Source organism: Metarhizium brunneum, chromosome 1 (assembly GCF_013426205.1).
Source record: "Metarhizium brunneum chromosome 1, complete sequence".
Lineage (NCBI taxonomy): Eukaryota > Fungi > Ascomycota > Sordariomycetes > Hypocreales > Clavicipitaceae > Metarhizium > Metarhizium brunneum.
The window spans coordinates 4,557,735-4,582,381 of record NC_089422.1 but is presented as its reverse complement, the minus strand read 5'-3'; the positions used below and the strand labels follow the sequence as shown (position 1 = coordinate 4,582,381).

The 24,647-nt window shown below is 52.4% G+C and overlaps 8 protein-coding genes across 8 annotated transcripts; 6 read left to right on the top strand and 2 right to left on the bottom strand.

The window, feature by feature from the left end:
- Positions 1-712: 712 nt before the first annotated feature.
- On the top strand, positions 713-2,779 carry Fbxl2 (F-box/LRR-repeat protein 2; the record flags this gene model as incomplete). The annotated part of the gene is made up of 1 exon (XM_014693665.1): positions 713-2,779. One exon carries the CDS (start codon positions 713-715, stop codon positions 2,777-2,779), a length of 2,067 nt encoding a protein of 688 aa, XP_014549151.1.
- A 1,579-nt stretch (positions 2,780-4,358) lies between these two features.
- On the top strand, positions 4,359-5,868 carry G6M90_00g013700 (uncharacterized protein; the record flags this gene model as incomplete). The annotated part of the gene is made up of 4 exons (XM_014693666.1): positions 4,359-4,394; positions 4,524-5,280; positions 5,487-5,574; positions 5,796-5,868. 4 exons carry the CDS (start codon positions 4,359-4,361, stop codon positions 5,866-5,868), a joined length of 954 nt encoding a protein of 317 aa, XP_014549152.1.
- Positions 5,869-11,440: 5,572 nt separating this feature from the next.
- Positions 11,441-12,552, top strand: G6M90_00g013690 (uncharacterized protein; the record flags this gene model as incomplete). Its single annotated transcript, XM_014693667.1, has 3 exons — positions 11,441-11,642; positions 11,697-12,410; positions 12,476-12,552. 3 exons carry the CDS (start codon positions 11,441-11,443, stop codon positions 12,550-12,552), a joined length of 993 nt encoding a protein of 330 aa, XP_014549153.1.
- Positions 12,553-13,929: 1,377 nt separating this feature from the next.
- Positions 13,930-15,319, bottom strand: G6M90_00g013680 (uncharacterized protein; the record flags this gene model as incomplete). Its single annotated transcript, XM_014693668.1, has 3 exons — positions 13,930-14,162; positions 14,241-15,185; positions 15,250-15,319. The coding sequence occupies 3 exons, from the start codon at positions 15,317-15,319 to the stop codon at positions 13,930-13,932; spliced, it is 1,248 nt and encodes a 415-aa protein (XP_014549154.1).
- A 1,311-nt stretch (positions 15,320-16,630) lies between these two features.
- On the top strand, positions 16,631-17,921 carry G6M90_00g013670 (uncharacterized protein; the record flags this gene model as incomplete). The annotated part of the gene is made up of 3 exons (XM_014693669.1): positions 16,631-16,874; positions 16,955-17,235; positions 17,301-17,921. 3 exons carry the CDS (start codon positions 16,631-16,633, stop codon positions 17,919-17,921), a joined length of 1,146 nt encoding a protein of 381 aa, XP_014549155.1.
- Positions 17,922-20,201: 2,280 nt separating this feature from the next.
- G6M90_00g013660 (uncharacterized protein) lies at positions 20,202-21,020 on the top strand (the record flags this gene model as incomplete). Its single annotated transcript, XM_014693670.1, has 1 exon — positions 20,202-21,020. One exon carries the CDS (start codon positions 20,202-20,204, stop codon positions 21,018-21,020), a length of 819 nt encoding a protein of 272 aa, XP_014549156.1.
- A 242-nt stretch (positions 21,021-21,262) lies between these two features.
- Positions 21,263-22,144, bottom strand: G6M90_00g013650 (uncharacterized protein; the record flags this gene model as incomplete). Its single annotated transcript, XM_014693671.1, has 1 exon — positions 21,263-22,144. One exon carries the CDS (start codon positions 22,142-22,144, stop codon positions 21,263-21,265), a length of 882 nt encoding a protein of 293 aa, XP_014549157.1.
- A 570-nt stretch (positions 22,145-22,714) lies between these two features.
- On the top strand, positions 22,715-24,526 carry MRH4 (ATP-dependent RNA helicase MRH4; the record flags this gene model as incomplete). The annotated part of the gene is made up of 1 exon (XM_014693672.1): positions 22,715-24,526. One exon carries the CDS (start codon positions 22,715-22,717, stop codon positions 24,524-24,526), a length of 1,812 nt encoding a protein of 603 aa, XP_014549158.1.
- Positions 24,527-24,647: the final 121 nt, after the last annotated feature.

Below are 24,647 nucleotides of genomic sequence, written 5' to 3'. Positions count from 1 at the left end.
AACGCAGAACGCGGCTGCACCATACTCTGTCTCGCCCTCGTCGTCTTTCTTTCAAGTCCCTGCTCATGCTCCCCCCTTCCACACTTGGGCGTTTTCTACTCTCTCGTATGACCATGGTGATGGCCTCCAACCGACATGTGCCTTGTCTCAACTGATACAGAGCGTGCATTTGGTTCGCGGTGTTGAGTGTGAGCCTCGTGCCTCGTGCCTCCAACTGCACCTGCTGACCCAGAGTGCTGACCCCGCCGTCCATTCGCTGGTCCGCTGATCCCTCGGCGGGCAACTTATCGCAACACCACCTTCGACTTTCCCATTGACGACGACGGCATTTTCCCTGTCGGTTGTGTCAACCCGTTGCTCGCTGCTCTCTCGACGCTCGCTGGATCGAGCACCACCCGCGAGACGGTGGCTGGCGATCGCCAAAGCATACTTCATCTCTTGTTTTTTATCTGTTATGAATTGGTGTCTGTCCACTGGCTCTTCAATACTCGACCTCTTTTACCAGTGGCAACACCCGCCTTATCAGTTGGAACCCCACGTACTATCGACGACATCCCGCGGGGAACTAAGACAACGCCCAAACAGCGTCAACAAGCGACTCCAAATAGAGAGGAAGAGGAGGAGGAAGGAAAAAAAAAAAAAGAGCTGCTCACCCCAAATATTGCTTACGCACACCAAGAAACCCTATTCTGTACCTGGCAGCAACCGGAAAATGGCCGTCATTGACAGAGGCGTCGTTACTTCGGTCCCAATGTCGAATGGCGATGCCACCCCCACATCCCCCGGCACACCTGTCAATGGGAAAGGCCGTAAACGACTGCTTCGCGGACTGCAACGAATATCCTCGTCCCCGTCGTTGAACAGCCTGCGTCGCTCGAGGTCGGCCAGCAGCCCGTACAGCACTCGAGGCACGCTTTCTTGTGTTAGTCTAGCTGCTGTCGGGCCTCCCCAGACTCCGTCCAGTGCCAGGTCGTCTACTCCTCAACCGTCACCGCTTGGCCTGCCGAGCGCCTCGATTTCGCTTTCGCCGACATCAACCCACGAGTTTCCCTTATACGACAATATCGAAGGCCACCTTTCTGTCCGCAAGGTCGACAACATTGACCAAAATGGGCCACCCGCGACGGCGACCGTTCCTGCTGGTCTTGGATTCGCCAAGCAAGATGGGCTAGCCAAAGCGCTGGCAGCGGCAAAAGCACCTCCCAAGCCCGCGTTTCCGTTCTGGGAAAAGATGCCACACGAGCTCCGCGTCCAAATCTTCTCGTTTCTTCGGCCGAAAGAACTTGTTCAAGCTTCGAGAGTGAGCAAGTCCTTCTATAGGTTTTGCTTTGATGGACAGCTTTGGACGTCGCTCGATGCTTCTGAATTCTACCAGGACATTCCGGCTGAGTCACTTGCCAGAATTATCGTGGCCGCTGGCCCATTTATCAAGGACTTGAATCTTCGAGGTTGTGTGCAGGTAGAGCACTATAAGCGCACAGAAGTCATTGTCAAAGCTTGCAGGAACTTGATGAATGCCACGTTGGAGGGCTGCCGAAACTTTCAAAAGACTACTCTGCACACTCTATTGAGGACTAATGATAAGCTAGTTCATCTCAACTTGACAGGCTTGTCTGCCGTGTCAAACACGTCTTGCAGAATCATCGCCGAGTCATGTCCACAGCTAGAAACATTCAACGTGTCCTGGTGCGACAAGGTCGAGGCTAAAGGGATCAAGGCCATTATTCAATCATGCCCCAAACTGAGAGACCTGAGGGCTGGCGAAGTCCGGGGCTTCGATGATATTTCGACTGCCGAGACTATTTACACTACCAAGAATCTTGAGCGTCTAGTCCTTTGCGGATGTGTCGAGCTGACCGACGACGCCCTCAAGGTCATGATGCAGGGCATTGACCCAGAAATCGATATTCTGACCGAGAGGCCTATTGTTCCACCACGAAAGTTGAGACATCTCGACCTGAGTCGATGCAACCGCCTGTCCAGCGCCGGCGTCAAAGCTATCGGCTACGCAGTCCCCGAGCTAGAGGGCCTTCAGCTTTCTGGGTGCAAAACGCTCACTGATGCTGCACTTGAGCCCATTCTTGCATCTACACCCCGGCTTACACATCTTGAGCTGGAGGATCTCGAAGAGCTTACGAACGCCCTCATGTCTGAGCACCTTGCCAAGGCTCCCTGTGCAGAAACCTTGCAGCATCTCTCAATAAGCTACTGCGAAAATATCAGCGATGTTGGCATGTTACCCGTGCTACAGAAATGTCTACGCCTGACAAGCATTGACATGGACAATACACGAATCAGCGATCTCTCCCTAGCAGAGGCCGCAGCCATGGTTAACAAGCGTTCAAAGAGGTCGCTCAAAGCAAGCGACCGGCCACAGGTTACTCTACAGATGGTCGTGTACGATTGCCAAAATGTGACTTGGGCTGGCATCCGAGAAGTTCTGTTTCGAAATGCTCAAATCAGGCCAGCGGCCGGGGAGCCAGGAAAAGTGACATATCCTACAGAGATCATTGGCCTCAAGTGCTTCTACGGCTTTCAGATGACCGTCGACGAGCACCAGACGCGTGTACTACGAGGAGACCTCTTATCCGCCGCCAGGCTGGAGAGAAAATGGGCAGACTACATGCAAGCCAACGAGGAGGCTGGAATGGGAGGTGCAGGACACCGACGACGACGACGTCGGGCTAGAGAAGCTCATGCCCAGCATATGAATGAAGAAGACGGCGGCATTGTGGGCCGTCGACGAGCACGAACTATGGGAGCATGTTCGGTGATGTAAGAAATTCAAGGCCACGACGATGGAAACAATTTGGAACTCTGGTTTGTTATTTCATAATGGCGCAACGGCTTTCCGATGAAAAAAAAAAAAAAAACCTGGGACTGTCTCAATTTCCCGAATGTCTCATTGGTATGGAGCCTGTCAGAATGCAGTTTGTTTAGAAGGATTGTCTTTGGGCGTTCCGGGACCGGTAGGGTAGATTTTTTTGGACAGGATCGTATCACCATCACTCATCGGAGGTTATTGTCGCATGTCACTTTTGGACAGTCTACACCTGAGAGGACTTGTACTTTGCCTGGAAACTGACATGATTCCCTTGCCAAAGCTTACTCTGTCCCTGTTTTTTTTTAATTTTTACTCGCTTTACACCAGAAGGAAAGGAATCTTTGTCCCCACGGCACTCACATAGCTAGGAGTCTTGCATGGCCTGCGTTACATAGAACAAGTATAGGTTGAAATGAAACAGTTTACTTGGCATTGACGGTACTCGGCAGTACTTACTCATTATTCTTCACTAGATCGGTGGAACGGGAAACCCTTCTGTGCCGTTCGAAATAAGAAAAAAAAGCCCAGGGCATTGTTCGCTCTGGAATCATGGGCCATGTCTTCATGCAGGACGTCGCAAATTGCAGGCCAGCTGTCATATATCCCATAACGCCACATTTCTTCATAATGCACAGGCCATGATGGGCGAGGGGGGCACGTCTGGAGAGGGCGAGGGAGAGGGGGAGAGAGAGGCTGGGCTGCAACAATCACGATCGTCAATAGAAAAACGTCAACCGGCATTTCTCCACAATTGGGGAAAAATACAACGCCAATGTGTGTGAGGGTAATAGTCCAACGCCCTCTAATTTTAGACGGGGTTCGACGCGGAAGCGCTGGGCATCGCACAGCAGCAAATTTGTCAGTACATAAATTAAGACCATGCATCGAGGGTAATACAATGCGACGTCAAACGGCGGGACTGGGTTCAAGGGGCTTTGCTACTGAAGAAATGAAGAACACATACATACGGGGAACGGGTAACGGGGAACGGGGTTAGACGGCAGACGCCCGCGGCACTCGGTTTTCGATTGATGACAGAAAACAGGGTCCCGGGCTGTTGTGGGTCAGGCGCGGCCCTGCTCTCTTTCTTCCTTTCCTAACCTCGGCCACGTACAATGTACATATGCAAGTACCAGACTACTACTCAAGTGCTCCGTACTAATGGCAGCTGAGAGGTTTCTGGCCCTTTGGACCATGACAAGTTCCCAAGTCCAAGCGCCCGGTGAAGAAGACGACACTTCAACCACCAACAGAAAACAAAGAAATCCCTGAACCGTCTGCGCCTGCCAATCACTGCCGCTGAAGCCGTCTCGACGAGGGTCCCTTCTGGCTATTCTTCACCGGCTTGTGGCCAACGTGGCTCAGGGGTCTGGCCAGCGAACAATAACACCAAGCAGCAAGAGGTAGCGAGATTTGACGCCCGCGCTGGCTACATCAGACCGGACTTTTTTCTGCTCCCACAGAGCAGCAAGGATCCCTTCATCGCACACCGTAATAGCCCAACCCGAAGGAGTTGGGAGAGAGGAGGCTGACAATGCCCTTGGAAAAGATATACGTCGTCAGACATGGAGTAAGTGGCGCGCCTACCGACAGCCCGGACAATAGGAAGCATTTGCCAGGCGCCGTTTTATCCCCCCCTCCTTTTGCAGGAAACTTCTGTATTGACAAGTGGGCTCTCTGCTATTGTTGTGCCTTTTAGTTTCGCTCCAGTTGGTCGGTTGATCCGAGGACAGGCGTGTACTTGGGCATTCCGTCGCCCACAGGCATCCAGGGCGATCCCGCCCTCACTTCGTACGGGATTGACCAGGCCAAGGAACTTGGCAGGCATCTCGAAACCTTGGACCCGGCGGTGGAAAAGGTCTACTCGAGCCCGTTTTACAGGTGTTTGCAGACAATGGTGCCATTTATGGACCTTCAGCGGGAGAAACCAGGCGCACAGAATGGTCAGATGCCGCAAGTGTCTGCTGGCGAGTCTGACGAGACGGCGAAATCCTTGCTCACCGGCGGCACAGTGGTGACCAAGATGCTCCCTGAGCATGGCATTCGTGAGTGGTTCGGATCAGCGCCGTTTGATCATCCGGAGCCAGCTGCGCCTGGGGTCCTCAAGGCCATGTTCCCCTCGTACGATGAGAGCTACACGTCGGCTGCGAGGCCGTCCAGGAAGGGCGAGACCCTGGAGCAGTTGCAGCAGAGGATCACCGTGGCCTTGAGGGCCATCATCCAACAGTGTGATGCTGACGGCACGCGGGCGATTGTCCTGTGCAGCCATGCAGCAGTGATTATCCTTATCGGCCGCATTCTTACCGGCCTGATCCCGGCCAGTGTTGACGTTGATGATTTCCAAGCCTACACATGTGGTTTGAGCGTCTACAGCCGCAGCAGCGGTGGCGTCGCTGAAGGAAACAATATCTCTGACACCCGCGATGCCCGCCATTCAACTTCATCATCAACACCGGGTACGTACATATATATGCATGTCATTTCCGGTTTCAGGAAAGAGGCCGTACGGAGCAATATGGAGTCCTATGACGCCCAGCGCCTCGTCTCTTTGCCCCGTTCCCAACCTATTTTTTTTTCTGTCTGCCGGAGTTACTGGCCCATTCAACCGTACTATGCGCTTGGAGGCGACTTACCTAATTGTTTTTGCTGACAGTCGTTACAGATACATTGCAGGCGAATCGGATCGGCGGCTGGGATTGCGAGTTGAACAGTGATTGCAGCTTCTTGAGCGGAGGTGCAGAACGAGGATGGTACGTTGGTTTTGCGTTTACTATTTGCAATACATCATCTCTATGCGCATGCACCGAACTTGCATCTAACACGCATCTAACACGCATCTTCATCTCCCCCCTCCCCCCGCCTCATTTCAACTTGTGTGTGCTGCAAGTGCCTAGACGCGCCAAGTTTCTTCCATGTTTTTGTTATGAATTTTTTTTTTCAATGTCTTTGCATTTGCTGAAAACGCGTCTAGGAAATTCACGGGAGATGAATCATTTCCTGACACAGGATCTCTGTCACAAGTCGAGCCTGGATCTAAACTCTAGAGTTGAAATGCCCGAAAAGTACGTAAGGAGGCGAGCATGGCCCGCTCATGGTGAGACCGTCCAGCTGCAGCGACAAGACTGCATGAAAATTTGCACTCTGTGCATGCAGAACCACGAGTGTCATCGTCGACTTACTCTTCAAGTGGCCAGATAGTTCGTCCGAATAACACATCGAAATACGAGCAAATCCCCATCCATATGTAGCTGGTCCGGGGGTGGGCAAAACCCCAACATGGCAATAATCTTCAGACAATGTCTGGCTCGTGCACAGACGAAGCCGCTTTAAAGCTCCACAGCCGACCAACATCATACATAATACGGAGTACACGCAAGGATTACGTAGTGCCCACAGAAAACGATGACATTCAAGGGCAGCATGGGTTTGTGCCAATTGTTGTTATTCAGATCAGCTTCTAAATGCGGCTTGTTGTTGGTCATGATGACGGCCCAACTTGTCCACGTGCCCCCCCGAGTTGCTGGTAGTACAACAACGGCATTTTGGCCGGCGGGCAGATGTTGGTAACGACTGCTTCCACATAAATGCTTCTACGGGGGAACAACCGGGAGGCCTACTTATCAGTCTGTGTTACTGCAAAACCATCGTCAACGGAGACTTCACGTTTCCCCCACCTCTATGTTCACGCCCAACACCTACGGAGTACCATGTACATACGTACAATGCTATGAATGAAGCGTGTAACGCCACCACTACTGGGTACGGAGTACTGTGACCGTCATTGAAGGGTGAGAGGGCCTCTCCCTGGCCCTTGCTCTGACCGCATGATCCTCGTGCCTAGAACGTAAATCTCTCAACACTCGATACTCCGGACATATACTCCGTAGGTTCGATCTGGTTCGGGGCAAGAGGTGACATAATCATGATCGCTGATGGTGTTCGCGCGGACCGGCATCCGATGCGCAGCCGCTTGGTAGTTGCAAGGGATGTGGGAGATGACAGCCCTCTCTTGCAGACTTGAATTTCGGGTAGCCAGGATGCAGCCGCAAAAGGCAATAAGTGCAGTTGGATGTGGATTTTCATTGGCAGCCGACGTGGTGAACCCTTGGCGAACAGGTACAATAATTTCATTGTGGCTTCTGCGGCTGCGACATCAATGTGAAGGCTTGACGACAACGCCAGCAAAGCTAAGATCCGACGTCCGGCACCCCGTGGCTGCAGCCTGCAATGATACGTGATTCGTACTCTGTACGAGGCAGAGAGGCAACAGCAACACATCGTTTTATAGTGCCGCCAACGTTTTGCACAAATTGCCGTATACTACCAATTGTCTCAGCTAGACACTGGGGGTCGCCATGATGAAGCGGAAAAGCCCTGACAGTTTGCGAGGGTCCGCTGTGGGAGAGTTTCCGTGCGATGATGCCGACCAGATTTTGCTCGCTCCCTTGCTTGCATGTTTCATGGGAGGTTGGCGTACCTTGCATCATGACGACTCTCGCGTAGGGCCGAATATCGCAGATAACTGTTTCCTTTTTCTCCTGTCGTTTCCGCAACACGGGTTTTGTATTCCCGACGTGGCCATATTTCTTGGGCATCTCGTGGCGGCGGAATCTCCATGGTGGTGCTGCAAAATTCCGCCTGGAATTGTACAATAGCAACAGGCATCGAGAGGAAGAAGACTGGCTGTTGCCTAGTAACTCACGCCATGGCTTTAAGGTTCAGAAGAAGCTAATAAGCTGAGCATTTAAGTCTAATGGCCGAAAAGTAAACGCCACTCTTTGCACGAGAATCTGTATTCTCTTCGCCTCTGTCCCTTCGCATGTACTCATATTGCCAGATTTCGTTGGCCACTGGGGAACATTCATTGACATCTTGGAGACGAGATGGCCTGCTGATCATTGAGACATGCAGAGCCCGCGACCGTGGGCAAAGATAGCAGTACTACTGCATGTTCCTTTTTTGGCCACAAAAAGGCTTGGGGAGCCGGCCCAGCTTGCCAACTCGATCCAATCGGCGGCAAACTGTGCCTGCGTAAACAGTGAATCTCGCTGCAAATACGGTGGCCGTTATGTGAATCATTTGTCTCGCCAAGTATAAGAAAAAGTCTGCAAGGCGCTGACAGGCTGAATAGTACCACAGGATAAGAGGCTCCCGCGTGGGCCATGTTTAATTTGAAGGTCTTGCCCTGGTGTAGTTGCGAGGCGGATAGGCCCCAAGCTCTAAAAGCAAACCGGCCACGCTAGCTAGCTATTCATGATGGTCGCTGCCATTGTCGTCGACTTCGATAGATTTCAATGTGTTTCTTGTTAGAGGAGCACTTCGCCGCACGGAAGGGAGCAGAGGCATAGTTTACCGGCCTAGACATAGACGTCTAGTACACCGTCGGAATGGCATGAATATTGCACAATGATGGCGGTGCCCAAGGGCTGGCTGTGTATGGTAAGCACTCATTCGCCACGTGTGCGGTATTCATGGAGTACGGGAGGGAATCGTTGGCAACGCAAAATACTTGGGATCAATAACGAAGTAACGGCTTAGGGTGAAGGGGGCGTACTTGATATTGTCGACATGAATACTAGTACGTTACGGATAGTGCTGGGCGGCGCTGCTGCAAGCTGCCAGTTGATTATTTTGATGATGAAGTGGCCCAGGAACGCGCGATGTCTGTGTGTCAAGTCCGAGGCACCCCAAAGCACCTCGACCGCATACGGAGTATGGAGTTGGCCGTTTAGATCGCGTCAGTCGGCCAGGTGGGGCCAAGGGAGCCTGCCATCCGTCCGCGCTTGTGCCATATCAGGATTAGCGGGACTATCTTGTACAGGGGCTTGATGGCGACGTGCCGGGGCTGACTGGGGCTGACTGGGGCTTGGTTGGGGCTTGACAGTTAAATGGCAAGTGGCAGCCGAAGTGGAGGCTCAAAAAAGGAAAGAGCACCAGCCACTGTGCGTCCCTTGCGCAACATTGAACTCTTCCAACCTCACTTCTCCCTTGAACACCCCTCCCTCCTCCGTTGAGAGAAAAAGCAACAGCGTCAGTCTTCTGCTAGGCTGCTAGTCGACTAGCACTAGTAGTCTCGTTTGTCTGCGAAGCCAGGCGCACTCAGTGCCCCCGGTTGACCAGCACAGTCCACTCGAGCCCTGAGCCATATGTCATGGCACGGACAAGCTGGTCTTTGAGCAAACAGGACGTCGGCGGCCCGCCCTTTGTTTGGCTGATGTTTGGTCTATTTTCGCTGCTCCCCACTCCGTGACCGAGTCGAGTTGAGTTGCTCTGGGCTCATGGCTCATCCGACATGGGATCAAACGGCGGCACCAGTCCGGAGCAACAAGAAACAAGAACAGAATCGGAATCAGAATCAGGGCCGGAAGCAGGAGACAGAGCAGCCGGTCAGGATCGCCCTGGACTCAGCACGCTTCGAGAATTTTACATGGCCGAGCACAATTCTGTGACCTTGTGTCGGGTGCCTACTCCATATGCTCTGTATCAGACTGCGCTAGACACACCAAGAGGCTAATAGCCGTCGCAAAGACGAAAAAGAAAAAGCATCAGCTATAGTACAACACCAATTCTGGGCAAAGCAACCTGCTAGCCAGGCCTCTTTTTAGTGAGTCACGCCAGCAGCACGTCAGCAGCACTCTGGGGTCCTGTGGGCTTTTGATTACAGGCCAGTCGCCGGTGTTGTTTTTTTCCTATTTTCCCTATGCAGACTGGAACAAGCCCCGAGGCACATTGCCACATGCCACGCGCCATCTACACTTATCAACGGTGGCTTTGATGGCAGTATGTGTATTGGCCCTCACAAAGGGCATGAATACACTCGGAACACAACAATGGATTACTTGGTAGCCCCTGTCTGCAAGATACAGTGCACGCAGCTTCATGCTATCTGCGTTTGGACTCTTATCTGGCAGCAAGTTTGATATTAGGGTTGCTGAGGCCCCGCAATCTTCGTTGCTCGCTACCCGCAGCAATGCAGTCCAGACCCAACAATACTGGGTGGTCTAGGCAGACACTTTGCGGTTATTTTGGTTTGTTTGCCCAGTCACACGCCTTCCTGGAGTCATGAACTGTTGCGATGTGCCGCAAACGGCCAAATAGGCTCCCTCGTCCAGTCAAGAGATGTCCCAATGGAACGGCAACCCTGGTTAACGGGGCAGCTCGGCGAGCAACGTGACCGGGCATCCGCAACCAACAGTTCTTTGTGCCAGTCACTCACTCCGTACTGCGGTTTACGTTTTCCATGCGCAGCAGGACGGCCCGGCGGGCAATTATGGGCAGAGGTTGTATCTGGCCGTGGGCCGAGTCCGTCGCCCGCCGAGAGCACTCGAGCTCCAGTTGCTGTTTGTGGTTGTGTGGATGAGACTATTGCAGGTGTGTGGCCCGAATGGCTCGGCTCTCCACACAACCACATCTGATGGGGGACCAGACTGACAGACAATGCCTAGCGTTGGCAAAGTCTATCGAGGGAGAGAGATGTGCAGCCGTCAGCAATGGGCACATGTATCATTTTTGACAGGACTTGTCCCTTGCGTGCCCAGCTGGCGCGGCTCGCTGTCCTGTCGGAGACGGGGTCTCTGCCACGGGTCTCTGGAACCAACTCTCTCGACTCGACTCGACTCGACTGGTGTTGTTGTTGTTGTTGTCGTCGTCGTCGCCATCCATCTCTCTGCCCGTGGGCTGCTCCGCACTCCATGTGAATGGGGCTTCCTACAGTTCCGTCCATGTTGGGCACTCAGCCATGGCCAATTGATATGTATTGTACGGGCAACACATTCAAGGATGCGGACGGAGTATCTCTATTGTCTTCCTCGCACCCCTGTCAACTGCACCCCGCCACTAGCCTCATCTCGTTATGTCCACCACTGGCGTTCTGAATAATTTGTGAGGCGTCTGCGCATCTGCAGTGCACAGGCAGAGCAGAGCAAAGGCAGCGCTGATACCGGGGCTTCGACAGTATCAGGCCTCGTTGTTTTCTTTGTCTCTCCGCTGCCGCAGGTACCGTTTATGTCGATTCTGCACGACGATCCACCCTGCTTTTTACTGGTCTCACTAGCCGCACTCCGTGTTGGTGCCGTCTCTCGCCTCTCTTCCAATGTCGACCAGGGGCACGCACACAGACCCCCCCTTCCAACAGCTCAAGACAATCATTTGTCCTACTCCGTACCCTCTTTCGGACTTGATCGTGGTAGCCCAGGTACGGAGTACTCATGGCAGAAGAAGAAACCCGCTGCCTTAGCAAAGTGATCGGACGCCGTCCCATCGCCAGGGTCTCGACACCTGTCATGGAGTACAAGAACGCGGCACCCCTCTAGCCCTCGTGTTTGTGTCATTTGCTTGTTGAGAGGCCGTTCCTTTCTGTTCCTGTCGTGCTCATCGACGTTTATAACTTTGAGATTCATCCATCCCCATTTTACTTAACCCACTTCCTCCCTCGTTTGTTGGCCTGTCGAGCCCTTTGGTGTCTTGAAGGACTCTCTATACGCGCACTCCGCAGGCCACCGTCACAACATACGTTTTGAAGCTTCGAATATACCACTAGTAGTATTACTTACATTCGCCATACAATACGTTGATTACGCGAGTCGGATTGCTGGGGAACAAAAAATGTATACGACAATGCAAGCACCGCTAGAGCAAGGTGGCTCGGCGCTGGCGGGCAACTCGACAAAGATGGGCATCAAAGCAATCACTCATGTTGAAAGCTATACTCCACGAAAGCTTTCAGATGACCTCCCTTCCATCATGCTCCCTAAGCCCATGGTCCACCCTCACACCCCACCAGAGTCTACAACAAGCAGTCCACGACTAAAGCTGGAGGGTGAGTTTCAACATTCACATCAAATCCAACTGGCATGCTAACCCATATGCTCAGGCCCCTTCCCAAGCATCTCGAGAGATTGTTCTCCCCTTCGCAGTAGTATTTCTTCTTTGGGCAGCCCAAGAAATCATTCACTCGTACGGCTTCCCAGCCTCGAGGAATTCGATCTTGGCGTTGAAGCTCTTGCAAGATCATATGGCCCTGCTCGTCCTTACACGCCTCCCTCGCCACTTCGCAGCCTGAGACGAACCTCAATCCTCCCTCAGCCCTTGCCCTCGCTGCAAGCATACGTTTCTCAGGATCATTATGCCCCTTATCACATGAACGACGCCTACATCCATGGCGTCTCTGCATTAGACGGCTATCCTAGCCCTCCCCCAGATGGCGAGAATAGGCACATCAACCAAAAGTATACCACCGAGGAAGGAGATTTTATCATTTACGCTTGGCACGACAAGAAGTTGAAGTGGCAGCGTATCAAGCAAGATTTCGCCGCCATGTTTGGTCGAACACCTGAGAGAACCGTCCAAGGCCTTCAGGCTTGGTACTATCGCATGAACCAGAGGATTCCACTATGGGACCAGGATGGCTGGTTGATCTTTGATAACGAGGATGACTTGGAGCCCAAACACATCAGCATCAAGTGTCGTGAAAGAGACAGTCAGGACAAGCCCATGGAGCCTCTTGGCCTTGCCCAACGTTATCCCGAGCGCGCTATTCACTATTCCTGGGTTGATCCCGACCTGAAGCGCAAGTGTCAAGACTGGGGTAAGCTGATCTATGCTCTGACCCACAGACGTACCCCGCAAAATATACTGACATTTGTTGAATAGCCGCAAAGCGAGCAATGCAATACCGTGACAGACGGGAACGAAGAAAGAGAAAGGAGCAGAGGCGTCTTAAACTCTAAAAGAAAACCCCCTCCAATAGAAGAAACAACAACTACATCCAAACGCGACATGGCAACGACATTCATTTTTAATAACGACGTGGGCGGCCTCTCCATGTAACACTATTCCCTAAGCACTGACAGTCCTTTCTTTCCTTGCTTACTTATAATACTTTCCTATGTCTTGCAGTTGTCAGCAAAAAAAAAACTAAAAAACTCTTTTTTTTAAAGTTTCATCTTACACCAAAGTACTGGGGTATGCATATATCACAAGGGGTTTCCTCAAGCATTAGGAGTTGATGGCATATGGCGAATCACAGGGTGTTGGTTCGCAGCCTGGCATAATGCTTTGTATGACTATAGTTTCGGCATGCGAGCCTAAAAGAAATTTCATTATATCATAGTGAAGACGGCATGATTTGTAATGTCTACGAAAGACATGGGATGACGTCTGTGTACGTATAATGGCAGGTAATTGAATGTTATTTTATCTTGACAGTCTTGTACGATATTTCAAAAAAAAAGTGATACTATTACTACCCGTCTTGCTCTCTCATCATGAAGTGACTTGACTGGTATAACTGGCTCTCTTTGTTCGACAAGCATCGTCGTTCGTTCCTTGTCACAAAGCCTCGACTCGCCCGCAACGACATGATCAGATTGTACGATGGCCTGTGTCCAATAATTATTGTAAGAGGTTGTGTCGACAAGCCCAGGCCTTCTTTCACCAGAGCAACCACGACACAACCACACGCCCTGAAGCCAGATAATCTTGCATATCCTATATTTTCAGCATCTGTCTGGCTCGTGTGCTCGCGCATTTCCGTCCCCGTTTCACGCATGGCGCAGACCACGGGTAAGCAGGATCTACCCTCCCTCCCTTCCGTTCCCGGCACGACAAAGAGGGTGCATGAACTCTCCCAACAAGGCCCATTCTTTGATCACAGCTCTCTCTCTGACTTCTATTTTCTTGGCCACCCAGTTGGTCTGCCCTTCCACCCTATCCACATATGTATGTATCTGTTCCGCGCATTGTACCCGTCGTGGGTTTGTGCCGCCGAGGTGGGTTGGTTCACGGGGCAACCCTTGGACCCTATGGGGAACCCTTGTTTGAGGCCATACTACGTACCAACTAAGGAGGCTGCCACCCCAGTTTCCGTTTCCGGTGGTTCTTGTGGCAACGTGATATGGGAACTCTTTGTGCATAACGCCGAACCCCGCGTCGTTTGATGCCGGGTCATGTACTCGCGGGACGGGTAGGCATGTATGTTTGCGTAGCGGCATATTTGGGAAGAATTGCTATGAATAGGGTCTGTGGTCGGCGCATCATGCGAGATACGATTGTGATGCATGCATGGGGCGTGAGAGTAAGCAGGGAAAGGTGTCCAAGGGTTGCCGCTAGGGGAATGCCGAGTTTCGCTTCATGAATTCTTTGATGCGTGCCATTCGGGCGTCGTCGTTGTCATCGATGCCCCCCTCGAGTATCATCTCGTCTTGTTCTTCGTAGTACTCGTTGTCATACTCCTCCTCGTCAGAGTTGTTTCCGTGGCGGTAGACGTAGGCGTCACGACCATATTCGTCGTCAGAGTCAACTTCGTCTTCGGGGTAGTCTGCTGTGTAATAGTTTTCCGCTGTTGCCAGTCAGCACATTTCTCTTCTGTTATTCATACAGTCTGGCTGATTTGAGAATTAGATGTTTGTGTGCTTACCATTCTCATCTTCATCGTCTTCGCCGAGCTCGTCATCCTCATCGAGTGATGACCCGAAGAAGAGAAGACTTTCTTCCTCGTCTTCGAGAACAAGAATGCCGACGTCGGCTGGGCCCGCGTCCAAAGCTACGGAATTGGCGGGAATACGGACGTACTCTTCGATAACCCAGTCGTCGTCGTCTCCCTCATCACTGAGGTCACTCACTGTGGTATCAGTAGAAGTTCCTGAGCTTTGGGGAGGGGCAAGCTCTGGATGCCGTTCGTGGAAGCGCTTGGCCGGGCTCTTGGGTTTGAATCTCAATGGCCTATTGTCCTGCTCCATACTGTGAAGGTTGGCACCTAGCTCGTTAAGTACCCAGGCATTCATGTCGTTTGCTATTTTATCCATGTCCTCATTATGGCGATTCATCAATGAATCAGGCAGAGGATCTCGGGTCGGGATTACGTTTTGCGAAGCTGTGTCACGAGATTTATTTGTTACGCCTGGACGCTTTAGCTGTCTCCGTTCTATGTCGCTCCCTGAATTCTGTTCGGCTCTGTGCAGTTCGTTCTCGAGCTGCATCGGTAGCTGGCTTGCTGCTAGGCTTCTTCGTGGGACCCTCCTTTTTCGCGTAGATTCCACAAACACAGCTGGACCGTATCTGGTCTTCTTGGAGACGCCAGAATCAGGTCCTTGGGCCGCCCTTTTTGCTAGCATAGACTTTGACATATGGAACCTACGAGGTTCAAGGGGACGTGGCGTTGTCTCACTGGGCTGCGCTGGTTTGGCGGGTATATGCGCTTCATCTTTTCTTTTATCGTGACTTGCGACCTTGTCTGGGGCTGACACATGGATGATGGGCTGGGTAGACTTGCCCTCCCTTGGAGGTTGTTGACCAGCTACCTCGCGACGCTGGTATGCCCAATTGCTCCCGCTTCGATGACGCTTGGAGTCTTGATCAAATTCTGAAATATTGGTAAGCAAGTCATTGCAAATGGACATTAGGGGGTATCTTGTTCAAAGACCAACGAAGAAATGTGACGGGCGACTCGGCGACCCGCTTGCGCTTCACACGGATAAGTTGTGGTGGGATTGACATGGTGGATGAAGAACCTCTGTGTAACCGCGTCGGGAGTGAGAAAGCAGAGAAGTATAGCGAGGGCCTCGGTCAACAGGCCGCTGGCCTTGATAACGAAAGGAGCTCGCGTGTGAATATGTTATATTCTCGGTGATGGTGTTGCAACAAATTGCGATCCGACCTAACCAAGTATGTACGTATATGTGGGGCCACCCCTTGGGGGTTTGGGTTGACTGAAGTGGGGGGGGATGAATGCATCACTTGAACTTGCCTGGCAAGAGCAATTGGTGCGGCAGAGTAGTCTGCAGCTACGGACTGGTTCATCGTGGCGGACCGGCCGCTGATCCACAGGGCTGGCCGTCAACTGTCATCAAGATACCTACCTACTTTAGGTAGGTACTTATCCTATGTACCTCGGTAGTTTCTCCGTGCTCCGTGATGGCTGGAGTTTCGTCTTTGTTTTTCTCGACACGGCGGTGACGTGATGCTTCGAGTTCATGAACAGAATTGACTACCACTCGCCTTTTGAGCGAGCTGCAGAAGTGACATGACAAATCGTCAAGGCCGACGCCTCGCTGGCCGGCCACGTTGGATAAACAAAAAGTCAAGTTAGGCTCTGGTCCCGCGCCACGTCACATCGATTGGCCATTCATTTGCATCAGATCATGTCCACTTGAGCAGAGCAGCTACGCACTTGGTACAGCTGGGCCTGGAGTACCAGACTTGCCAAGCCCAGTACGCGGGAACTCGTGTACATTGATTCAGCGTTACCTCTTGACGACCTCTTGAGACCCCCAGAGACCCCAAGAGACCGACGAGGCCGCCGGCACGGAGCACTCGCGTTCCATCCATCCAATTGAGCAACGCACTCCAGCATCCCATGGCTGGCCGGCCCAACGCGGGGAAGCACCAGGCTGATGAATCAAGTCAAGCTGGAGCTACGGACTGGACGAGTGGCAATCGAGTAAAGCTCGAGATGCCTCCAGGTCGAGGCCTCCCTGCCCTCCTCCATGCTTCAGTGTCGTCACTGGTGTGCAAGACGGCAGACTTGATTTCCCCATCTTCCAAAACCTGCCGTTGGCCTCGCGGAAGTCTCCTGATCCGACCAACACCCCGATTCTTTGTTGAACTTGATAAAACCTTCACACGTACAACACTATTGTTGACTTAGGCTGGTGCTGCCAGACAACACGACGCCCTGACAACTGGATTCTATCTACTTTGCCACCGAGCAGACTGTCCTCGGCAAGCACACATTCGCCCTTCGAGCAGTGTCTTTTTGACTGCGCACGGCTTGCTCATTACCTCCAACTAGGCAGGCAGTCAAAGAGAATGCCTACAGACAAAGTGCCGGTAACAGTCAGCTATCGGAAACGGGGCCTTGCGCCTCCAGTATTCGTAGCTGGCTCGTTTTCTGATCCGCAGTGGGAGCTGCAGGAAATGCACGGCGTCATTGACGAATCCGGAGAGCATCATTTTACTATCCAGATCCCCGTTGAGCCTGGAAAGGAATACTATTATAAATTCAAAGCCGCAAACCAGGACGGCTGGGTATTGGATGGGCATGCTACCGTCGGTTCGTTACTCTCCTGTGCGATGCCTTGTGATGCGATGCATCAGACGCCAGTAACTCCGTGTCGCTAATCACTTCAACAGTCAAAGATGACCAAGGAAGGCCTTGCAACTTGCTCAAAGTCCCCATGACGAGCAACGGCGCAGACCGATCCCATACGCCGCTCGTTGAAGCTACCGAACGGAAGGATGACGGCCCCGTTGCACCAGGCCAGCATACCATCGTGGCCTCGGGCCCCAAGTCACTGCTGCCCAACGTGTTCCGGGACAAGACGCACGAGGCCGATCAACGTTCCGGGACTCCCATCAAGCAGGTCGCAGAGGTTGCTGCTGAAGTTGCTGATACAGCAGCAAAACTCGACGAGGTGAGTTCGTCTCGACAGACTCTGGGAAGCTTTCTGTCCCGACATTCACACTGATGAGCCAGTAGTTTGACACCGCAGTATCATCACCGGCCCCCATCCAGCTACGCACAGACAACGACATGGCCGTGGAGGAAGAAATTGCGACGCCCTTATTTGCTCATGAGTCTTTTGGAGCGTACGAATTTGTTGATGACGGTCTCGACCACGACTACTTTGGCAAGAACCCGAAGTCGCCCAATTCGATGGTATCAGACAGTGGTTGCAGTCTTGGCGATGTGGATATTGACGATCCTACACTGGAGAAGTTTCCTTCCGACAGACCATCCGTGATTGATACCTTGCGAAAGATTCAATCGAGCACAGATGAGGGTCGATCTAGCTTTGAAGATGGACAGCACTCAACCCCCGCAACGTCGAGAAGGACAAGCCTGGACTCCTTGGACGGAAATGGCGGACAGCTCAGCCCGACATCAGTGAGAAAGCAAGACAACAGGGCATCAAGAAGTAGCTTTGGCCGCCCAAGGTCCGCAGTCTCGCTGGAATGCATTGACGAGGAACCGAAAGCTTCGGGTGATGTAAGCCCGGGGACGAAACACGATCCAGAGACACAAGCCAGTGGAACTCAAGGCGACGGAAGCACAACCGACGAAGATAGCGGCTTGGTGATGAAAATTGCCAAAGTATGACGCTGATATCCGTTAGAGCATCATGGATGGAGCCTTGAACATGGTATTTCTTTTTTCATCATTGCGAGTTGGTAGTACGTGGCAATGGATGCATGATGACCTAGGTTCGACAATTAAGCTTAAGCGAATAATTTCTTTAGTATTAGTATTACTAGTAAAGAGGGTGTAGCTTTTTGAGTCAGTCCCACCTTCGGATGAATCCAGTAGTGGCTGTCCATGTACGAAGCACGGTGGGAACTGTTACACCATGTATAACTCGAGTTCTTTGACTTTTGAGAAGTACTCCGTAGCTGCGTATGATTCAGGTACACGTGCACATGTTTCATGTAGAGTACTGAGATGGCGCTATGCGGTGTCGATATAACGACGAGTTGCCATGCTAGTAAGGCACTGACTGCCATGTTTTCACTCCAACAAGGGCGAACTACGTCGTAGAATACTCATCACGCTTCTCTTTTAGCGAGCCTAGATCTCGACTCCGGCATCCTGATGTACAAATTATTCTCATGAAGTAGTATCTACCTAGGTGCCCACTACTAATCCTTTATAAACAGAGGGCAAATCGTACGGACGTGAATGAAACTCGCGGCATCTAAACATTACACATGGCTGGATGCACCAATCGAAGTCACATAACGATAGGAGGCAAAACTGCAATGCCTTGCTCCTTGTTCTGTTGACTGATGCCATGGCATGCAAGTACGGCCACTGCCTGTTCAAGACGACATACACACCTACAACATTTTCACATCACGCGCACTACTTGGGCAGTGGGTTCTATCGAGTTCACATAATGAAGCCTTCCTGGAAGTTTGTGGACTTGCCATTGGGGGATGAGTAGACTGATTACCACACAAACGTACTTAGACCTAGGAACTTGGCTGAACAAGTCCGAAGGCCTGGAGTGCACGGAATAGAATACGGTTGTTGAAGGTGTTCACGTGTTGGGGTGTGTTCCTGGTTGTTATCCACAAGTTGCCGCCCCCTGCTATTGAGAATAGGACTAGTGGGACCCATCAGTCGCTCGACTCACGCCCCCTGTTCAACCTGCACCCCTCACTTCGCACTGTCTGCACAAATGCTCGTGCTTCCACGTCCGTGATGGCTGTTGTTGGCTGAAGCATTTCGCACAATACCATCACTTCCCACAGCCAGGCAGCAATATGGACACTTTCGAAATTTTCTCATAAACAAGAATATAGTAAAGCCGCCAAGACGCTACCATTGGAACCTCTCGCTTATCGACGGTATTAAAGTGAATATTGTGGCATGTTTTATCGAGCCGTTGTACGATGGGCAACAATTCTCAATCGAGGCCAAAGAAGACCAATGTTCCTTATTTCAGGTAGATATGCAAAGTGACTAGCGAGCCTCTCCTCTAATGTCTCTACAAACTATCCCGGCAATCCCTTCATAGGACTCCCAGGCCGCCTGAGTTTATACCCAGCGCTGGCTAGCCGCGTTAAACGATGAACAGAGTGCCGCACACTTCTAACAATGAGAGCAGTTTTCAGCTACGTTAAATGCCTCAACCGAGCTCTCTAGAGCTGCCCGAGACCGCCACCGTCTCAAGCCGACTATCTGATGGACAGCCACAAACGCAGAGCTCGCTGTACGAGCCGAGACACGTCGGCGCGTGGTCTCCTGACGTAGCTGAAGTGGCGTCTAATAACCTATCAGGGGAACCGGCGTTTCTCTGGGAGGAAATTAGATCCCGTCTGGGGTAAACGTTATCGCTCCTGCGGTAATTAGAATCCAGTCTACGGGACGCGTTGGGCGACCATCACGGCTTGTTAACTCCACTTCATCATGACAGAATTCTATTGTACCTCTCCGTATTGCAAGCTTCCGAATGGTCGGCTGCTTTGTATACAGGTTGCCGCTGAGCTGTGACCAGACCATGAAACAACGCAACTTTGAAAGAAAACCGGTGGCATCAACCAATGACCAGCAAATAATCCCGCTTGGGGATAGTACTGAATTGCTCCCCCCGTTCCTTTGTTGTTTTTCATGGCCATGTGAGATTACAGGAGAGACAATGACCCGCCAGCAATATCAAGCTGCAGTGAAGTGAGAAGGATTGTTGAACATGAGGCATCATTCGGGAGTGTCTGGCGGATCAATGCCTGGCAGGTTGTCTATATAACAATGCCAAATATTCCAGCACTTGACTAACTAGTTGCAGACGCCTTCACACTCACAGTTGTTGTCTTCCTCTTCCTGTCTTTCTTTAAACAAATTCAGTTACCCATTATCAAATCGTCACTTACAGCCGCCAACATGCGTCTTCTACTTACATCTGCCTTGGCCACCACGGTCTCGGCCACAGGCCTCATCCTCCCTCTGTACATCTATCCAGCGGCAACATCGGACGACGGCGCAGCAAACTGGGCGCCCGTCTTCAACGCTGCAGCATCCAACCGTGATCTCTCCTGGCTGACCGTCGTCAACCCTCACAACGGGCCCGGCGACACTCATCTCCCCGGCAACAACGACATCAACTACATACAGGGCGTCACCAAGCTCAACACTCACCCCAACATCAAGCCCATTGGATACGTGCGAACCAACTATGCCCAGTTTTCCCTGGATCAAGTCAAGCAGGATGTTGCCGCGTGGAAGGGCTGGGACACGTACTCGGCTTCCAACATCTCCGTCCAGGGCATCTTCTTTGACGAATCGGCCCCGAACGCGCCCTACATGAGTGCTCTGGTGGGATACACGCGAGCCGCGTTCGGAAGGCCCATCACCGTGACATGCAACTTTGGCAAGGCTGTTGCGGATGAGTTCTATGACATTTGCGACGTGGTTGTTGCCTTTGAGAGCTGCCTGAACTGCCCGGGGCTGCCGCAGTACAAGGACGCGGCGACTATCCAGGCCAATATCCCCGCGAATAGAATGGGAAAGGCGGCGGTGATTCTGAATTACTTCACAGGAACGGCGTTTGATGGCACTTTCGCTGATGCGACTTTGGTGCACCGATATTTCCAGACGGCCAGAAACATGGGGCTTGCGTGGGCGTACTTTTGCTCACAGGATTATAATAACCTTTTGGCCTGGCCGGCTACTATCTGGGAGGATGTGAAGGCTTTGTCTTGATTGGACTGCACAGATAGTGTATGAGCGGTTTGTGAACCATGGACATGGTGTGCAATTCCATCTCGTTGTACAAGGCTATCTATCCTTGGGGAGGGGAGGGGACGACGAAGCTGTAGTTGATGCTGTTGTGAGGGTGTGAAATTCTAGTTTAAAGAGTTGGAGTAAATAAATAAAATAAACCAAAATAAAGAGTTACATAGCTATTTTTGACCTGAATAATGAATTCTTGCTACACTAACACGCTACCCCTGCAGTGAATAGCCGACGTCACCGGCCTCCCGTCCCATCTTTACCAAATTTTCCTTCATATGCTCCGCCAACTTCTTCTCCTCGCCTTGCAGTGCGTCAAAGTGCAGCCTGTCTATCCAGTTCCTCAGCCCATGCTGCAGGACATTCCTCGCCCTCAACGTAGCACCGTCTACGTGCCCAGCGCTCCCGTGCAAGGTCATCCTCTCCACGTTGGCGTCGTAAACGCCCCTGTGCACAATATTATTATTGTAAAACACAATATCACCCGGCTCCATCTTTACAACTAACTGGCCGGGCAGCTCCTTCTCATAGGGGTCGGCGTTCCTCTCCGTGTCCGTCCTGGCGCGGAGGTGGGAGCCGGGCACAACCACGAGACTCGCGTCGTCGTAGAGGGCTAGATTCCACTGGGCCGAGAATGCGGGCTTGTTTAAACGGTCCAGCTCCTCTTGGGCAGAGGCGGTGGGCGGAATGTCGTCCCTGTGCCAGCGGAGCTCGAAGTCGTAGTCGGGCCTAACGAGCAGGTTGAAGAGCTCCATGACCAGGTCGTCCTTGGAGCACTGCAGGAGCTGGAGGGTAGGGTCGATGATGGCATCCGAGAAGTAGACCTTGATGAATTCTTCCTGGAAGGGCATGTCCGGGTGCATTACGCCCTGGACGCCCCAGATCCCCTCGGCAGCTGGGTTTGGCCCGTCAATCTTCCACGGCGGGAACTGCTTGGGGAGGGTGCGGACGTCGGGCCATTTGCCGTGGCGGGCGTTGGATGTTGCGGCCGAGGCGGCCTGGCGTAGTTTCTCGAGAGTTTCGCCGGTAAAGGCCTTGGGGACGACGACGAAGCCGTCCCTGTTGAGGCGCTCGAGGAGGGTTGGCTGGGTCATGGTGTTGTCGGTTGGTGATGATGTGGTGTTTGTGAGGGTTGCGGGTGAGGCTGTATATGTATGTACGGCGCGCATAAATACGAGGGAGAAAAGGACGGACCGTCTTTTCAATGCAAGTCGACTAAAGCAGGTGATGATTATCAGATGATTTTTGACTGGTTCCTGGTCTCGTTGAAGCTGCGCAAGCACGTTGGCAACGTTGCATGTAATACTAGTAGCGAAGAAGGCGGCAAGCGGGGTTGAAGCAGTCCGGTCAATTGATTTAACTTTTTACTCGGTGTGTTTTGAAACACGCGGACGAATGCTGCATGCTGATCCCATCCATTATGTACATGAGTAGTTGCCTCGTACCTAGCAAGGACCTGGGCATGTACAAGCTTGAGTTGAGGCGGCGAGAGGCAACACCAGTCAAGTCATGTCTGGTGCGTGTGGCGTCAAGTGCATGTGGTAACTGGTCTCTCTCCGAAGCCTTCTAGAAGACGACAGGCCCCAGTTCTATCGCCAGGGCTCCAGTCCCCCCAAAAATATTTCGACTCTACGGAGTATGCTCTTCGGTAACAAGCATACGCAATGGCGCCCAGTTCGGTCTGCTCGTTGTGCATCTCGACCCTAGGTCGTCGGATGGCGCCTCGTGCCCTCATCCAGCCGCCCCTGGCGCAACGCTTCGTTTCGCGACAGGCCAAGGCACGACCATCTCGCATGGTGCTCTCCGACAGAGTCCATCAATCCCCTGCCTCTGCTGATAAGCACAGGTCGAGACGTGCCTCAATCGATGGCCCCTTTGCCGGGATGAATAGACGAACAGCAAATGTTGACCGAAGTCGAGGATCGAGGGAGGCGCGAGGGTCCTCAAGAAGAGATTCCACCGACACGACTTCCCGCCGCGATGAGCGACGAAAACCTGACGATCGCAAGGCATTGAAGATGCAGCGCGCCTTGGCTACTGTTTCGTACGGACGGAGGACCAGTCTAAAGGACAAGATGTCTCACTACGACACTTTTGACCAGTTTGACTTGCTGCCAATTGTCAAATCAGCCGTGACTGAGGAGCTGTTCAAGAACATGGTCGACATCAAACCGACACCGGTACAACGCCTGGCCATTCCCGCGCTATTGGGACAAGCAGGCCCCGGGGAGAACAAGACCCCTAGCACGGGGATGGAGTCATTCTTGCTGGCCGCAGAGACGGGTTCCGGAAAGACGCTGGCGTACCTCCTGCCCGCCATCGACGCCCTCAAAATCGCTGAAGCTGAAGACCCCGACATCAAGGCATACAAGGAGCGGTTTGAAGAAGAAAAGGCGCGCCAACAGGCGGCAAACTTCAAGGGAAGAACATTCGACGAGCCACATCCCACAATGGCACGGCCAAAAGTCATCGTCTTGGTGCCCACCGCCGAGCTGGCCCAGCAGGTCATGAAAGTGTCCAAGTCCCTGTCACACGTTGCCAAATTCAAAACGGAAATGCTGTCCTCGGATCTCAAGGCACAGCAGATCCAGCGAAATCTCTACGGGCCAAAGGGCGTCGATGTCATTGTTGCCACACCCCATCTGCTCGCATCCATTGCGGACTCGGACCCAAACATATTATCTCGAGTATCTCACCTCATTGTTGATGAAGCGGATTCCTTGCTCGACAGAAGCTTTGCGTCAGTTACGACAAGCATCGTCGAGCGAGCCATGCCATCTATGAAGAAGTTTGTGTGCTGCTCCGCTACCATCCCCAAGAAACTGAACAATTACTTGGCCACCAACTACCCCAAAATGATGCGCATCACCACGCCCAACTTGCATGCAATTCCGCGACGGGTCCAGCTCGGCGTCATTGACGTCTCAAAGGATCCTTACCGGAATAACAAGGATCTTGCCTGTGCAGATGCAATCTATACCATTGGCAGAGAGGCGTCGGCGCACGAGGGACCTGTCAAGGGGGAGGTGGATGTTCGTCGTGTACTAGTGTTCGTGAATGAAAGAGAGAAGACGGAAGAGGTGGCAGAATACTTGCGATCCAAGGGCATAGACGCCGAGGCCCTACACAGAGACACCCCGGAGAAACGGCACGGCGAAGTGCTCAGCATGTTCACGTCGCCTGAGCCGCTACGAATTTCAACGCCTGCAGCGGCGGCGGGCCGGCGTCGCTCTCTGTCCAACGTAAAGGCCTTGGTGGTTACGGATCTGGCCTCCAGGGGCATCGACACGGTAGCTGTGCGCCATGTCATTTTGTACGATGTTCCGCACACCACTATTGATTTTATTCATCGACTGGGTCGAGCTGGACGAATGGGTCGTCGTGGCAGGGGTATTGTTCTGGTGGGCAACAATGACCGAAAGGATGTCGTTTCGGAGGTCAAGAACAGCATGTTCATGGGCCAGGCGCTCATTTAAACAGCAAATATGTACGATTTTGGGTGTAGAGTTTTATTTGATGTACGATAGATACTAGGTCGGGAAGGATGCACATAGAGCCAGACAGGCGACCGGGCATGTTAATCTCCAAAAAATAGCG